General features: G+C 47.2%; 1 protein-coding gene across 2 annotated transcripts in view; it reads right to left on the bottom strand.

Moving 5' to 3' along the window:
- Nucleotides 1-1,054: 1,054 nt before the first annotated feature.
- LOC142398062 (transcription factor COE3-like) overlaps nt 1,055-17,391 on the bottom strand; it is a 209,725-nt gene continuing 193,388 nt past the window's right edge. Inside the window, exons 14-16 of one of the 2 annotated variants that reach the window (XM_075482026.1) lie at nt 16,678-16,863; nt 7,068-7,157; nt 1,055-4,779 (exon numbers count right to left, since the gene is read on the bottom strand). In XM_075482026.1, coding sequence (XP_075338141.1) covers nt 4,748-4,779; nt 7,068-7,157; nt 16,678-16,863 — 308 coding nt within the window. In that variant the 3' untranslated portion in view covers nt 1,055-4,747. The remainder of the gene's footprint in view (nt 4,780-7,067; nt 7,158-16,677; nt 16,864-17,391) is intronic. The other variant, XM_075482027.1, reaches the window with a different exon arrangement.

Here is a 17,391-nt window from a genome sequence, read left to right as displayed (position 1 = left end):
TTGGCGCTATATAAATTAAATTGAATTGAATTGAATAGTAGGTGCTCCATAGGCTGATATAATGATCCTGGAAAAATACAAAAAACTGATTTTAAGAAAACGGCATTTAAAGATTTAAATAGGGGAATTCATTTTGGTAAATTTGGGCGAAACGTACTGCCACGATTAAACAAAATGTGATGAAATAAACATTTTAATTTATGTTTTGAAATAACACATATTGAAGGAGCAGACTGGCCCAAAATCTAAAAGTTGACCACTGCATGAAATCACTGTTTTTGCCCGCCGTGTCTCGCCTTAAGGTAAAACCCGGGGTGATAAAACCTTAAATAAGGTGTGATTCCTGTGAACACCAGACTCTGCAGAGCGGACCGGTTCAAGCCAAATGTAATCTTTATTAGACTGTTTCTGTACAAAAAGCACTGATCACAGGAAAAGGAAAACCAACTGAAAGACATGCATCTATTTACAGCATGGCCAGAGACGGAAAAAAGAAAACCGCGAGGGCGTCTCCCTCCGTTCGGATCCTAAAGACATTAATTAATTAAACATTGTGCTTTGATATACTTTGATGATACAGTTCATATTTCACAAAGATGCGGCGCCTCGGCCCTCCTTCACATTGAAGTAAAACATCCAGAAAAGTAGATTTTTCAGCTGAAAACCGTCACGGTGAGAAAACTTTCTACAACTGTGAGAGAAAAGAGACAGAAACCAGACGGATGGGAGCGCAGACACGGTTCTGACCCGGTTATTCTGACCCGGTTATTCTGACCCGGTTCATAGTTTGAGAAACAGCTCGACTCCGTTTCTGTGGTGATTTTGGTGTCGTGTAAATAATCTTTTAACAGTTAATAACCGTTTTTCCTGTGAATTCATCATATATATATATATATCTATATATATAGATATATATATATATATATATAAATATTTATATACTTATATATATATATATATATATAGATATAGATATATATATATATATATATATATATATATATATATATATATATAAATATTTATATAAGTATATATATATATATGATGTAAACTTTCTCGGAGCTTCGCTTCTTATAACAAAGACACGTTGAAGTTTTCTCCGTATGACCGAGTCTGAAAGCTTTTCTGCTCGTCTTGGTTGAACTCGACGGATCTCGTCTTTAACAAGTCGTTCAATTATTGCTAAAAGTTGTGAGAATGACACAAATATGAATGAATTAAAGTGTTTCTGACGGCAGAAACTCCAGAACGTTCTGATCCTCTTTGTCAGGAAGATGAACCCATTTCTCCATCACCTCGGCTGAGGCGGGGCGGTTCTCTCCTCTGATGCCCCCGCAGGGCTGTTCGGGGCATCTGAAGAATGATTGTCAGGAGGAGGGAAGCTGAGCGGCGCCATCAGTCGGTTTGGGTCAGAAGCTGACCGACAGCAGCCGGGACGAGCCGCAGAACCTTTGAAAGAAACGTCTGAGGCAGCAAACTTTGGGAAAATGAAGATTTGTGTCATTCTCACAAATTTTGGCCCGACTGTAACGGCTGCAGAACCCGAAGCTGGAGCGAAGGAACGAGAGACTTTGGCTGTGTTCCAAACCGCATACTTCTCCTACTACTCATACTAACTTGAGTTAGTAAGCGAGTTTGAGTAAGCGAGAAGTTCCCGGATGCATACTAGATTCTCCTAAATGTTGGGTATGCATCATGAGGTTACTACTCATACTCAAACTACCCAAGATGCAACGTAACGTGACGTCACCGATCGTCATTTCCTTTTAAAACAGCAGTTTCAAGCTAGCTACAACGAGGGTAGGTTCACTTCCTGTTTTCAAAACAAAAGCACCAATTGTATGGTAATGGCTTTCCCTATGATAAAAGGCAACGGGTATTTTATTTTGTGAATATAACAGGAAGTGCGTTAGCTCACTGCGGCTAGCTTTAGTAGCGCCGAGTTCATGGGAACAAAATGGTAAACAGCCGGTATTTTGTCAGGTTTTCAACACGTTGGGGATCTAAACGACTACTTTCTCACCTGAAAATGTTTCAAATGTTGCAAAAGTTTACAGAGTTTAGAGCTTAAGAGAAATCAGCTTCAGGCCGGCTGATTTCAGCTCGGGCAGGAGCCAAATGCATTGTGGGTAAACGCTCTGCATACTGTCTGATCGATGAGTATGTAGTATGTAGAATGTAGTATGTAGCATGTAGCATGTAGCATATAGTATGCGGTTTGGAACACAGCCTTTGAGCGTAAGAACTGGACCGGTTCTACGGCAGCCTGGAGCTCGCTGTCCGGAACAGGAACAGAGTTGCATAATCAGACGGTCCAGATGGCGAGCCGCGACGGGAACAGCACCATCAACCCCGACGCCGGTTTCCTTTCATTCAGGTGGCCCATTCTCACCGAGGATCGGGTCGAACATTGAGAAGGATAAAACATAAAGATCGAGGGTCCGCCTGGTCCCAAAGGAAGGGAGGAGGGACATGATGGCGGCTTCAGTTCTGAGATATAAAAGTTTCACATGACGAGGATGGAGAAGACCAAAGAAAACATATCGCTGCATATTCTTCTATCTTTTCACTTTTCTTTTTTTGCTAAGATGCGTTGCTTCTTATTAAGTGCCCCAACAGAAAATAGTGCATTAAGAAATAACCATGATTATACATCTCACAATAATACACAGAGGACGAGAAGAACCAGGAGAAACACAAACCATGGCGTTTACAAAAAGTTAAATATCGTATCGGAAAGCCTTTTTATACAAAAAGTGATGAGAGCTGTTTTACGTCCTGCTTCCAAAAACAGGGGGACCACCGAGACTTTGTTTTGCTTTTTACAAAAGGTTCATTCCTCTCACTTTTTCACTCTTTTTACAATATCTAAAAGTTATTAAGACATCAAATGTGTTTACATATATATTTCAGACTATCGTTCAGGCCTAAATCACAGAAGAAACTCCCCAAAAACATGTTTTTATAAATACATAGAAAATAAGCACAATCAGAAGAAGAAGAAGAAGAAAACCTGGTATCTAAAGGTGATTTCAATCTAACGCCCGCCCCAACAGAACCGAGTTAAAAGTTAAAGACACGGTGAACCAAGTTCACCGAGTTCACTGAGTTAAAGAAAGAGACGCGTCCAAAAGAAAAGAAGCATAGTGAGGAGCTCCAGCTTTAGTGGAGCATCTGCAGGCTCCGCCTACCTGCAGGCTCCGCCTACCTGCAGGCTCCGCCTACCTGCAGGCTCCGCCTTCTCAGAGCGTGAGACACAGACATGGTTAGAAGCTATGGTACAGAGAGGGAAGCGCCCGGAGACGCCAGGCTCATCAGAGCCTTTCAGGGCTGTGGAAAAAGGATCTGGTTCTGGTTCTGGTTCTGGACTCTGGTTCTGGTTCAGGGTCCATCCAGAGCTTCTGTTGGGGAGTCTGAACCGAGCTTTTACAGGCAAAGGGAATATTTAGGGCCTGAAACACTTTTCTGTGGCCTGGAATAAACTTTTAGAAGATGATTCATAATCATTTCAGTGGTTCTGGAGACTTTTAGCTCCAGGTTCTGGAGGCTTTTAGCTCCAGGTTCTGGAGACTTTTAGCTCCAGGTTCTGGAGACTTTTAGCTCCAGGTTCTGGAGGCTTTTAGCTCCAGGTTCTGGAGGCTTTTAGCTCCAGGTCCTGGAGGCTTTTAGCTCCAGGTTCTGGAGACTTTTAGCTCCAGGTTCTGGAGGCTTTTAGCTCCAGGTTCTGGAGACTTTTAGGTTCTGGAGGCTTTTAAAGAACCAGAACCTTTCGTTCCGCTGAAATCTCTGTTTTACACGAGGAAATCAGCGGATCTGGAGCTCCTTTTACTCCTGAAAGTTAAAGGAACCTGTTACAGTCTGTAGTTGGACAAAAGAAGCATTAAATCAGCGCATTAGAGAAGAAGAAGAAGAAGAAGAAGAAGAAGGATCTGATGTGATCTGGACCGTTTCTCAATACCCAAGTCCGTACTCGTGTGCTTACAAGTATGGACTTGTCAGAAGTACACATCGCTCTTGCCGCACTGCATTCTGGGATAGCAAGCTGTCTGAAGTCACCACAGAAGCAAACTCGATAAAATGGGCGGAGCCAGCACAAATCCGGGGATGTGGAGCGTACTTGTCTGGATGCGTACTTTGAATTGGAACAGTACTTGGTCCTTCGGTGATGACGTTTCAGAAGTACACGAGAACACACAGAAAAGTACGCATACTGAGAAACGGCCACTGTGTGACGCTACAACAGGAAGTCAGAAACTCTGAAACTATGATCTCCCAACAGGACAAATGAAAGAAAAACGCCACCAAAGTCAGATTTCTGCACCATAATTCTTCTTCTTCTGTTCACCGGCTGCCGAGCCGCCGTCCAACTTCCTGCTCCGGAGGACGCCGGCTGCAGCCCGTCGGCCGCTTCTTTAAAAAAAATATTTCCAGCTTTAATGTTTTTAATGTTTGTCCCAAAAGAAACCAAAAAATCTCTGAATATTCCTTCAGCTTCCCGGCAGGTTGGAGACGAACAGAAGCTCTGGGTGGACACGCCCACTTCCTGTCACATGGGGCGGGGGGGGGGGGTCACGTCCATCAGGACGTCCTCTGAAGCGGCGCCGTGGGGTCAGAAGGGTCCGGGCGGGCGGTGTGGAGGATGATGGGAAGGATCTTTGATCTTTGACTGGGTGGGTGGAGCTTCAGGGTGGTGGCGGGGGGTGGAGTGGCCTCGGGGTCGGGCGGGGTCCTATCGGCGTCCTCCTCACATGGGGGGCACGATGAGGCCGGCCATGGCTGAAACACAGCACACACGTTCGGTTAGCGCTTCCATCGACAGCTCACATCATTCTGGGCCTAACACCTCATCCTGACCGCAGATTTACGAAACCACTGTCTGGTTTTCATGTTTTTTTCGTAATTTCAGCCAATTTATTCAGGGCGAGTAGGTATCTAGAACCTGGAGTGGGCAGCACCAAAGTCTTTGGTCTTTAATACTAAGCTCCAGAGCAAACAGAGCTTAGTATTAAAGTCCAATACTTTAAATTCCAGAAGGGAAAACGTTACTTCATAGTAACCATTCTCTAATGATGACAAAAATTTCGTCATCTCACGATTACTTTTGGACATGTGTTGCTTTCTGCTCTCCAGTGATGGCCGACCTCTCTGAACCGTTGACCAACTCCACCAAATGTAATCCAGTTCAAGGTTGTCAGAGAGTAACCTAATGTAACCCTGACACCTCATCCTGACTGAAAGCGAGCGAAACTCACGCGATACGACAACGAAAATTCACGAGGGCGTCCTGATATGCAGCGTGACGATTCTATTGGTTCAGAAAGTACTGACTTAAAAACACCGAGTTCTCCGGCTCCCTTGGGTTCAGATCTTTGTGGTTCGGGTGTTTGGGGTCCACATCTGGATGAGATGGTGGTCTGGGAACTAGGTGTGCATTTTCTCGTATTTGAGGCGTGGTTTACGAATGCCTAGAGCCGTTTATTGGGCGCTACGAATGTCTATCAAATGGCGTCTGGTTCTTCCCATGCTGCTTTGCGCGCGATTCATAGCCGATTGTATCACTTATACCAGATGACGTATGTAGAGCGACAGAAATTCGACGAGGAAGAAATCTTTCAACGCCAAACGTTGCTCTTTTGTAAAAGTAAACTTGCGTTCTAAGCTACTTAAAACACTTTCTAAGGCTGCATCGAACGGTAACGTTGTGTCCGCTGCCATGTTGGATTAACACTCTACAAGCTTCGGTGTCGCGCAGAGACGTCGTCATCATCTTGCTGCCCCCCCCGTTCTGTGATTGGTTCCCTAACTCAGGCAAAAATAAGGGCGGTGGTTTCCAGGCTGCCTTTGCAGTGAGAATGAAATTGCGCGCAAAGCAGCATGGGAATTCCCAGGCTAATCGGGTGCTGTTCCACGGTAAAGATCAGCTTCTCCTCGTTCGTTATTCCCCGAGTGATGCTAAGCTAGTTAGCTAACCTGTTGCTAACTAGCTTGTCAACAGGAAGCAGCGTGTTCATTTCAACCAATAAGAAGTGTTTATGGGCGGGACGCCGCCGCGAAATGTCGTCCAGATAGAGACAGCGCAGGCGATTTTATAAGGTGTCGGCGCCATCGCTCGCGGCATGTCGGGACAGGCTGATTGAACGCATTCTGATTCAATTCAATTCATTTTTATTTATATAGCAAATAAAAATGTCATCGCAAGGCACTTAAATAATAAAGTCCAATTCAAGCCAATTGGAATTCAATGAATTGGATTATTTTATGAATAATTATGATTACAATTAATTGAATTCCAGTTGGCTTGAATTGGACTTTATTATTTAAGTGCCTTGCGATGACATTTGTTGTATTTGGCGCTATATAAATAAAAATAAATTGAATTGAATTGAATTCATTGTAATCATAATAACAATCATAATATATAATCTGATCACTTTTTATCAATCGCTCGCTCGCGTTCAGTCAGGATGAGGCGTAAAATGTCTTCTTCTAACAAATTTATCTGAAAATGAAGCCGTGCTTCTGCTGAACATCTGAACATCTTCCTGATTCTGAGGCCTAAAATGTTTGCTGTCTGAAGAATAGTGAAAAAAGCAGCAGATTTGCAGTGAAAGACACTTTATTTTAGCTCTAATTGTCCTCATGAAACTGAATGAAACATGGAGCCGTTACTGTGTAATATCAGAAACGTCTTTATCAGTTTTTCAGCCACATCATCTCATGTGGAACAGAGGAAATACTCCCGCTGTTCAACACTGTGAAACAAACAGGATATGCAACATTTATCCAACATTTATCCAACATTTATCCAACATTTATCCAACATTTAACCTGCTCCTGATCGATTGTTTGGAGGTTTCTTTGATGAAGATTGATGCAGATTTGAAAGAAGCTTCGGTGGAAGGAAAAAAAGAAAAGTGCAGTCGTGTTTAACGCCAATAAAAATCTGTTTAGCGCCAGAAGTTATGGATCAACTTTGACCTCTGAGTGCAGACATTATCAGTACAGAGACGCTGGAGGTCAGGCCAGATGTGGACGGCCGGGGGAGGAGGGGGTGGGATGCTCACCCTGGAGGTTGCTGCCATTGGTGGTGGTGCAGGTGGGGGGCGGGGAGGTCTGAGGCCGGACGACGGGGGCGAAGGCGCTCTTCTGTTTGACTGCAGAAACCATATGGACAGGAGAGAATGAGTAAGGGCCTATGGGAGCAGAGGAAGAAGAGGAGGAGGTGAGGAAGGAGGCGAGGTAACGAGGAGGTGAGTGATCGGGCGGAGGTGAGGTGAGCCATGCGGGAGGGGAGGGGTGAGGATGGAGAGGAGGTGGAGGAGGAGGTGGAGGAGGTGGAGGAGGAGGAGGAGGAGGAGGAGGAAGAGGAGGAGGAGGACCGGCCTGAGGACTGGAGGAGGAAACATGCTCCGTCTGGCAAAGTTGATCCATAACTTAGAGGACTTAAATAAACCAACCTGATCCGAGCCGAGAGCGGCGGCGTCCAACCAGAATGCAGAGGTGTGTGTGTGTGTGTGGGGGGGGGGATTAAAGGAGCAGCAGGTTCAGAAGGTTGACTCGTAGCTTTGACTTGTAGCTTTGACTCGTGTCTTTAACCTTCAGCATCGCAGCTATTACTCGTGTCTTTAACCTTCGGTATCGCAGCTTTGACTCGTGTCTTTAACCTTCAGTATCGCAGCTTTGACTCGTGTCTTTAACCTTCAGCATTGCAGCTATGACTCGTGTCTTTAACCTTCAGCATCGCAGCTTTGACTCGTGTCTTTAACCTTCAGTATCGCAGCTTTGACTCGTGTCTTTAACCTTCAGTATCGCAGCTTTGACTCGTGTCTTTAACCTTCAGCATCGCAGCTTTGACTCGTGTCTTTAACCTTCAGCATCGCAGCATTGACTCGTGTCTTTAACCTTCAGCATCGCAGCTTTGACTCGTGTCTTTAACCTTCAGTATCGCAGCTTTGACTCGTGTCTTTAACCTTCAGCATCGCAGCTTTGACTCGTGTCTTTAACCTTCAGCATCGCAGCTTTGACTCGTGTCTTTGACCTTCAGATATCGCAGCTTTGACTCGTGTCTTTAACCTTCAGTATCGCAGCTTTGACTCGTGTCTTTAACCTTCAGCATCGCAGCTTTGACTCGTGTCTTTAACCTTCAGTATCGCATCTTTGACTCGTGTCTTTAACCTTCAGTATCGCAGCTTTGACTCGTGTCTTTAACCTTCAGTGTCGCAGCTTTGACTCGTGTCTTTAACCTTCAGGATCGGAGCTTTGACTCGTGTCTTTAACCTTCAGTATCGCAGCTTTGACTCGTGTCTTTAACCTTCAGCATCGCAGCTTTGACTCGTGTCTTTAACCTTCAGTATCGCAGCTTTGACTCGTGTCTTTAACCTTCAGTATCGCAGCTTTGACTCGTGTCTTTAACCTTCAGTATCGCAGCTTTGACTCGTGTCTTTAACCTTCAGTATCGCAGCTTTGACTCGTGTCTTTAACCTTCAGCATCGCAGCTTTGACTCGTGTCTTTAACCTTCAGCATCGCTGCTTTGACTCATGTCTTTAACCTTCAGTATCGCAGCTTTGACTCGTGTCTTTAACCTTCAGCATCGCAGCTTTGACTCGTGTCTTTAACCTTCAGTGTCGCAGCTTTGACTCGTGTCTTTAACCTTCAGCGTCGCAGCTTTGACTCGTGTCTTTAACCTTCAGCATCGCAGCTATGACTCGTGTCTTTAACCTTCAGCATTGCAGCTATGACTCGTGTCGTTAGCCCTCAGTATCGCAGCTTTGACTCGTGTCTTTAACCTTCAGTATCGCAGCTATGACTCGTGTCTTTAACCTTCAGCATCGCAGCTTTGACTCGTGTCTTTAACCTTCAGCATCGCAGCTTTGACTCGTGTCGTTAACCTTCAGCATCGCAGCTTTGACTCGTGTCTTTAACCTTCAGTATCGCAGCTTTGACTCGTGTCTTTAACCTTCAGTATCGCAGCTTTGACTCGTGTCGTTAACCTTCAGTGTCGCAGCTTTGACTCGTGTCTTTAACCTTCAGTATCGCAGCTTTGACTCGTGTCTTTAACCTTCAGTATCGCAGCTTTGACTCGTGTCTTTAACTTCAGTATCGCAGCTTTGACTCGTGTCTTTAACCTTCAGTGTCGCAGCTTTGACTCGTGTCGTTAACCTTCAGTGTCGCAGCTTTGACTCGTGTCTTTAACCTTCAGTATCGCAGCTTTGACTCGTGTCTTTAACCTTCAGTATCGCAGCTTTGACTCGTGTCTTTAACTTCAGTATCGCAGCTTTGACTCGTGTCGTTAAAATTCAGTGTCGCAGCTTTGACTCGTGTCTTTAACCTTCAGTGTCGCAGCTTTGACTCGTGTCTTTAACCTTCAGTGTCGCAGCTTTGACTCGTGTCGTTAACCTTCAGTATCGCAGCTTTGACTCGTGTCGTTAACCTTCAGTGTCGCAGCTTTGACTCGTGTCTTTAACCTTCAGCGTCGCAGCTTTGACTCGTGTCGTTAACCTTCAGTGTCGCAGCTTTGACTCGTGTCGTTAACCTTCAGTATCGCAGCTTTGACTCGTGTCGTTAACCTTCAGTATCGCAGCTTTGACTCGTGTCTTTAACCTTCAGCATCGCAGCTTTGACTTGTGTCGTTAACCTTCAGCATCGCAGCTTTGACTCGTGTCGTTAACCCTCAGTATCGCAGCTTTGACTCGTGTCTTTAACCTTCAGTGTCGTAGCTTTGACTCGTGTCTTTAACCTTCAGTGTCGCAGCTTTGACTCGTGTCTTTAACCTTCAGCGTCGCAGCTTTGACTCGTGTCTTTAACCTTCAGCATTGCAGCTATGACTCGTGTCGTTAACCCTCAGTATCGCAGCTTTGACTCGTGTCGTTAACCCTCAGTATCGCAGCTTTGACTCGTGTCTTTAACCTTCAGTGTCGCAGCTTTGACTCGTGTCTTTAACCTTCAGTGTCGCAGCTTTGACTCGTGTCTTTAACCTTCAGTGTCGCAGCTTTGACTCGTGTCTTTAACCTTCAGTGTCGCAGCTTTGACTCTTGTCTTTAACCTTCAGCATTGCAGCTATGACTCGTGTCGTTAACCCTCAGTATCGCAGCTTTGATTCGTGTCTTTAACCTTCAGCATCGCAGCTTTGACTCGTGTCTTTAACCCTCAGTATCGCAGCTTTGATTCGTGTCTTTAACCTTCAGCATCGCAGCTTTGACTCGTGTCTTTAACCTTCAGCATCGCAGCTTTGACTCGTGTCGTTAACCTTCAGCATCGCAGCTTTGACTCGTGTCTTTAACCTTCAGTATCGCAGCTTTGACTCGTGTCTTTAACCTTCAGTATCGCAGCTTTGACTCGTGTCGTTAACCTTCAGTGTCGCAGCTTTGACTCGTGTCTTTAACCTTCAGTATCGCAGCTTTGACTCGTGTCTTTAACCTTCAGTATCGCAGCTTTGACTCGTGTCTTTAACTTCAGTATCGCAGCTTTGACTCGTGTCTTTAACCTTCAGTGTCGCAGCTTTGACTCGTGTCGTTAACCTTCAGTGTCGCAGCTTTGACTCGTGTCTTTAACCTTCAGTATCGCAGCTTTGACTCGTGTCTTTAACCTTCAGTATCGCAGCTTTGACTCGTGTCTTTAACTTCAGTATCGCAGCTTTGACTCGTGTCGTTAAAATTCAGTGTCGCAGCTTTGACTCGTGTCTTTAACCTTCAGTGTCGCAGCTTTGACTCGTGTCTTTAACCTTCAGTGTCGCAGCTTTGACTCGTGTCGTTAACCTTCAGTATCGCAGCTTTGACTCGTGTCGTTAACCTTCAGTGTCGCAGCTTTGACTCGTGTCTTTAACCTTCAGCGTCGCAGCTTTGACTCGTGTCGTTAACCTTCAGTGTCGCAGCTTTGACTCGTGTCGTTAACCTTCAGTATCGCAGCTTTGACTCGTGTCGTTAACCTTCAGTATCGCAGCTTTGACTCGTGTCTTTAACCTTCAGCATCGCAGCTTTGACTTGTGTCGTTAACCTTCAGCATCGCAGCTTTGACTCGTGTCGTTAACCCTCAGTATCGCAGCTTTGACTCGTGTCTTTAACCTTCAGTGTCGTAGCTTTGACTCGTGTCTTTAACCTTCAGTGTCGCAGCTTTGACTCGTGTCTTTAACCTTCAGCGTCGCAGCTTTGACTCGTGTCTTTAACCTTCAGCATTGCAGCTATGACTCGTGTCGTTAACCCTCAGTATCGCAGCTTTGACTCGTGTCGTTAACCCTCAGTATCGCAGCTTTGACTCGTGTCTTTAACCTTCAGTGTCGCAGCTTTGACTCGTGTCTTTAACCTTCAGTGTCGCAGCTTTGACTCGTGTCTTTAACCTTCAGTGTCGCAGCTTTGACTCGTGTCTTTAACCTTCAGTGTCGCAGCTTTGACTCTTGTCTTTAACCTTCAGCATTGCAGCTATGACTCGTGTCGTTAACCCTCAGTATCGCAGCTTTGATTCGTGTCTTTAACCTTCAGCATCGCAGCTTTGACTCGTGTCTTTAACCCTCAGTATCGCAGCTTTGATTCGTGTCTTTAACCTTCAGCATCGCAGCTTTGACTCGTGTCGTTAACCTTCAGCATCGCAGCTTTGACTCGTGTCGTTAACCTTCAGTGTCGCAGCTTTGACTCGTGTCTTTAACCCTCAGTATCGCAGCTTTGACTCGTGTCTTTAACCTTCAGTATCGCAGCTTTGACTCGTGTCGTTAACCTTCAGCATCGCAGCTTTGACTCGTGTCGTTAACCTTCAGTGTCGCAGCTTTGACTCGTGTCTTTAACCTTCAGCGTCGCAGCTATGACTCGTGTCTTTGACCTTCAGCATCGCAGCTTTGACTCGTGTCTTTAACCTTCAGCATCGCAGCTTTGACTCGTGTCTTTAACCTTCAGCATCGCAGCTTTGACTCGTGTCGTTAACCCTCAGTATCGCAGCTTTGATTCGTGTCTTTAACCTTCAGCATCGCAGCTTTGACTCGTGTCTTTAACCCTCAGTATCGCAGCTTTGATTCGTGTCTTTAACCTTCAGCATCGCTGCTTTGACTCATGTCTTTAACCTTCAGCATCGCAGCTTTGACTCGTGTCTTTGACCTTCAGCATCGCAGCTATGACTCGTGTCTTTGACCTTCAGTATCGCAGCTTTGACTCGTGTCTTTAACCTTCAGCATCGCAGCTTTGACTCGTGTCTTTGACCTTCAGCATCGCAGCTATGACTCGTGTCTTTGACCTTCAGTATCGCAGCTTTGACTCGTGTCTTTAACCTTCAGTGTCGCAGCTTTGACTCTTGTCTTTAACCTTCAGCATTGCAGCTATGACTCGTGTCGTTAACCCTCAGTATCGCAGCTTTGATTCGTGTCTTTAACCTTCAGCATCGCAGCTTTGACTCGTGTCTTTAACCCTCAGTGTCGCAGCTTTGATTCGTGTCTTTAACCTTCAGTGTCGCAGCTTTGACTTGTGTCTTTAACCTTTAGCGTCGCAGCTTTGACTCGTGTCTTTGACCTTCAGCATCGCAGCTATGACTCGTGTCTTTGACCTTCAGCATCGCAGCTATGACTCGTGTCTTTGACCTTCAGTATCGCAGCTATGACTCGTGTCTTTAACCTTCAGCATCGCAGCTTTGACTCGTGTCTTTAACCTTCAGCATCGCAGCTTTGACTCGTGTCTTTAACCTTCAGTATCGCAGCTTTGACTCGTGTCTTTGACCTTCAGCATCGCAGCTTTGACTCGTGTCTTTAACCTTCAGCATCGCAGCTTTGACTCGTGTCTTTAACCTTCAGCATCGCAGCTTTGACTCGTGTCTTTAACCTTCAGCATCGCTGTAACGCCCACGTGACTTTCCTCATGTTTTTAGTTTTTTGTTTTATCATTTTTTAGGTCTTGGTTTTTGAGTTCATGTTTAGTTAGGTTTTGCCATTGTTTTTCACTCACTCAGTTCGTTAGCTTCACTCACTTCACCTGTTTTCCTCATCAGCTGCACTCATTCACTAATCACTCCCAGGTCCCTATTTAGTTTACAGTCAATTCTTTCAGTTTGCGAGATCCTACCCGTCTTTCCCACGCCACGCCACACCACACCACACCGCTAAAGCTAAGTATTTAGCATGACTCGTTTTGTATGAAGTATTTATTCCACAGTTTAGGTTTTTTGTCATCCAGCTCAGCCACGCTTTTGTTTAACTTTGTTTTCTTGTAAAATAAACCCAGTTTTCTTTTTGAAAGTCCGCATCCGTGTCCTACCTCACCACCCCACCCTGACAGTCGCAGATCTGACTCGTGTCTTTGACTCGTGTCCGAGTTTCTCTGAGTCAGTAAAAACTTGTTAATTCCAGGTTTCATGTTTGAGTCAAACCTTCGAACTCGGTGTTTCCTTCAGCTGCAGATGATGGCCGACAGTTTCTCCTACTTTCGATGAGATGGACGTTTTATTACAGAACTTTAACGTTTTGTTTGTTCAGACAGTTCTGGGTCACCTAGGAAACCAGCTACTTTCACAGTGATGAGAGCGATGTCTGTTCCAGATGTGTTCTGAGTTGTTTCAAAGGTGGAACCTGTGTTTGTTCTCCTGGTGTTGGAAGGTGTCTGTTTTTTATTCGAAGCTAAGCTGCAGGTCAGTGCTGATCCAACAGTGACGAGGATCTCCTGAAACGTCGAGCTGCCCTTTGAGAGCTTCCTCTGAGTGTCTGTAAATGATTGAAGGAAGCATCTGAAAATGGAGCTGAGTAAAATGAACACGGGGGGATGTGGATGTGAATCATTTCTTCATGCCAGCACCTATCAGTCTGCTGCTTCTTTCTTTTCTCCTCACATTTCCTCCTTGGCTCCTTCTCCGGGTGTCTCTGACGTTAATGGGCCCAAAGCGTGAATGCATGAAGGATGCGGTGAGGATGTTAGTGGGTTAGTGGAGGGGTGAGGGGGGGATGGACAGGGGGACAGTCAGCAGGAGGCGAACAATGCGTGGCGGCGTTCACACATTCAGACCCTCGGCGGCAGGAAGCTGCAGCTCAGCCAGGCGAGATGCCAGCCGAACCTTTTGTTTGGTCGCCAGGGACGACAGCATCACCTGGCACGGAGACGCCGTCTGAGCTCGCTGCCTCCTAAACGAGTCTCACTGAGACCGCCGGAGCTCTTTGAAACAGACGCCAAAACAATGGAGCGCTCCCCGCGGGCGGAGTCTGACTCCACCACAGCACACCTGCGCCTTCAGGCCCGTTAATCAGCCCGAGCACCAACGGCACCAACAGCTCCAACAGGACCAACCGCACTGAAAGGACCAACGGGACCAACGGCACCAATGGCACCGACAGCACCGACAGGACCAACAGCACCAACGGGACCAACAGCACCAATGGCACCGACAGCACCGACAGGACCAACCGCACTGACAGGACCAACGGGACCAACGGCACCGACAGCACCAACAGGACCAACAGGACCAATGGCACCAACGGCACCAACAGTACCAACAGGACCAACCGCACTGACAGGACCAACGGGACCAACGGCACCGACAGCACCGACAGGACCAACAGGACCAACCGCACTGACAGCACCAACGGGACCAACGGCACCAACGGCACCAACAGTACCAACAGGACCAACCGCACTGACAGGACCAACGGGACCAACAGGACCAACCGCACCGACAGCACCAACAGCACCGACAGGACCAACGGCACCAACGGCACCAACGGCACCAACAGCTCCAACAGGACCAACCGCACTGAAAGGACCAACGGGACCAACGGCACCAATGGCACCGACAGCACCGACAGGACCAACAGCACCAACGGGACCAACAGCACCAACGGGACCAACAGCACCAATGGCACCGACAGGACCAACAGCACCAACGGGACCAACAGCACCAATGGCACCGACAGCACCGACAGGACCAACCGCACTGACAGGACCAACGGGACCAACGGCACCGACAGCACCGACAGGACCAACAGGACCAACCGCACTGACAGCACCAACGGGACCAACGGCACCAACGGCACCAACAGTACCAACAGGACCAACCGCACTGACAGGACCAACAGGACCAACGGGACCGACAGGACCAACCGCACCAACCGCACCAACAGGACCAACCGCACCGACAGGACCAACAGGACCAACCGCACCGACAGGACCAACGGGACCAACAGGACCAACCACACCGACAGGACCAACAGCACCAACGGCACCAACGGGACCAACGGCACCAACAGGACCAACAGGACCAACGGCACCAACGGCACCAACAGGACCAACCGCACTGACAGGACCAACGGGACCAACAGCACCGACAGGACCGACCGCACTGACAGCACCAACGGGACCAACGGCACCGACAGGACCAACAGCACCAACAGGACCAACCGCACTGACAGCACCAACGGGACCAACAGGACCGACAGGACCAACAGCACCGACAGGACCAACAGCACCGACAGGACCAACAGGACCAACAGGACCAACAGCACCGACAGGACCAACAGGACCAACAGCACCGACGGGACCAACAGCACCAACAGGACCAACGGGACCAACAGCACCGACAGCACCGACAGGACCAACGGGACCAACGGCACCAACAGGACCGACGGCACCGACAGCACCGCCAGCACCGACAGGACCAACGGGACCGACAGGACCAACGGGATCAACGGCACCAACGGCACCAACAGCACCAACGGGACCGACAGGACCAACAGCACCGCCCGCCAGCTCGTCTTCTTCTTCACTCTAATTACAGCTGCTCCTCCCATTCTTACTCCAGGTGGAGTTAGCTCAGATCCTGCAGCTCTGCCTCTCACACATTTGTTTTATTTCATTAAAACTTCGCCCTCTGAAACGATTAAAGCTTTAATTTCAGGTCAGGATCAAACCCACCTGCCAACATTTTAGCTGCCTTCAGAAACCGCTGGATGGAGCACCTTTTTCAGGATGTCAGCACCCAAACCACCTCCACCACCCAGTTCAACTAAGGCTGAAAGAAATCCTCCATTTTGCCAAAACTTTTCCAAATCTCGATACTTTTACCACGAAGTGACACCGCACCACGAGTTAAAAACACCGATTCTGATGATTGGTGCCCAAAGAAAATGAAACATTTTTCTTTTGCATCTTTCTCATGACGGACATTAAAGGGTTAAAGGGACAGTTCGCCTCTTTTGACATGAAGCTGTATGACATCCCATATCAGCAACATCATTTATGAACATCTTCTTACCCCCTGCTGCGTTCAAAGTTCACGGTCCCGTCTCAGATTCACTGCTTTGATGCTAAATCAAACCTGATCAATCCTCCCAGATTTCATGAGAACGAGTCGGTTCTCTCACTGCCTTCCCCTGCGTTAGCTTAGCTTAGCCTAGCTTAGCTTAGCCTCACATCACACTTTAGCAGCGAGCTCAGACATTGGGTCTAAATGTTCCTCATAGCGTGTTTTTGAACAGGGAAACATGCTTTTCACAGCCAGAGTGAACCTCCTTCTATAAGCTAAGCTAAGCTAAGCTGCCGTTAGCTTAGCCTAGCTTGGCCTCACATCACACTTCAGGTGTTTTTTGTTCAGCAGCGAGCTCAGACATTGGGTCTAAATGTTCCTCATAGCGTGTTTTTGAACAGGGAAACATGCTTTTCACAGGGTGAACCTCCTGCTGACCGCCTCTCAGGTGCAGGAGGTCGTCTACGCGGACTCACTTGCGTAAGCAGAGTTGGCGGTGGAGCCGTTGAGGAAGCTGGGGGAGCCGGGCACGCCCAGGTTGGTCATCCCCGCCGCTCCGTATCCGTTCATGGTGGACGTGATGGTGTTGTAGTTGGACTGCTGAGGCGTGGAGCTGGGCACGTAACCACGAGGAGACACGCTGTTGGAGTTACGGGAGTAACCTGAGAGCAGAGAAGAAGAGAAGACGGGGTTCAAGCTTCAGCTGAGGAGATCAGAACGAGTTCAAATGGGGGAAAAAGGGACTTTCAGACACTGAAACTGCGGTTAACTTTCCATTATTAACAAGGAAGAGAAGAAGAAGCATCAAACAATGAGAAATAAGGAGTGAAAGAAGAATAGATAAATGAATAACTGAATGAGTTCAGAGTTTTATGTTCCCGGCGTTCTTCTGAAGCGTCTCATTTGGGCTTCTGTCCGTTTCAGAACCGACTTTAAGACTTTTAAAGCCCGTTTGGGTCTCTGAGCTGCTCATCAGACCCTGTTCCTGGACTTTGGACAGAATCAGAACCTTGATGTTAAAGGTCATGTGACCTCGGCCTTGATTCCTTCTTAAACTTTTTCCTGCTGCTCGTTCCTCCACCTGCTCCGTCAGAGCACTTTGTAAACTCTGGTGTTATAAATAAAGTTATGTCAGAGCACTTTGTAAACTCTGGTGTTATAAATAAAGTTATGTCAGAGCACTTTGTAAA

This window comes from Odontesthes bonariensis, chromosome 13 (genome assembly GCF_027942865.1).
Source record: "Odontesthes bonariensis isolate fOdoBon6 chromosome 13, fOdoBon6.hap1, whole genome shotgun sequence".
In the NCBI taxonomy this organism is placed as follows: domain Eukaryota; kingdom Metazoa; phylum Chordata; class Actinopteri; order Atheriniformes; family Atherinopsidae; genus Odontesthes; species Odontesthes bonariensis.
The sequence above is the reverse complement of the archived record's forward strand: the minus strand, read 5'-3'. Positions and strand labels throughout refer to the sequence as shown.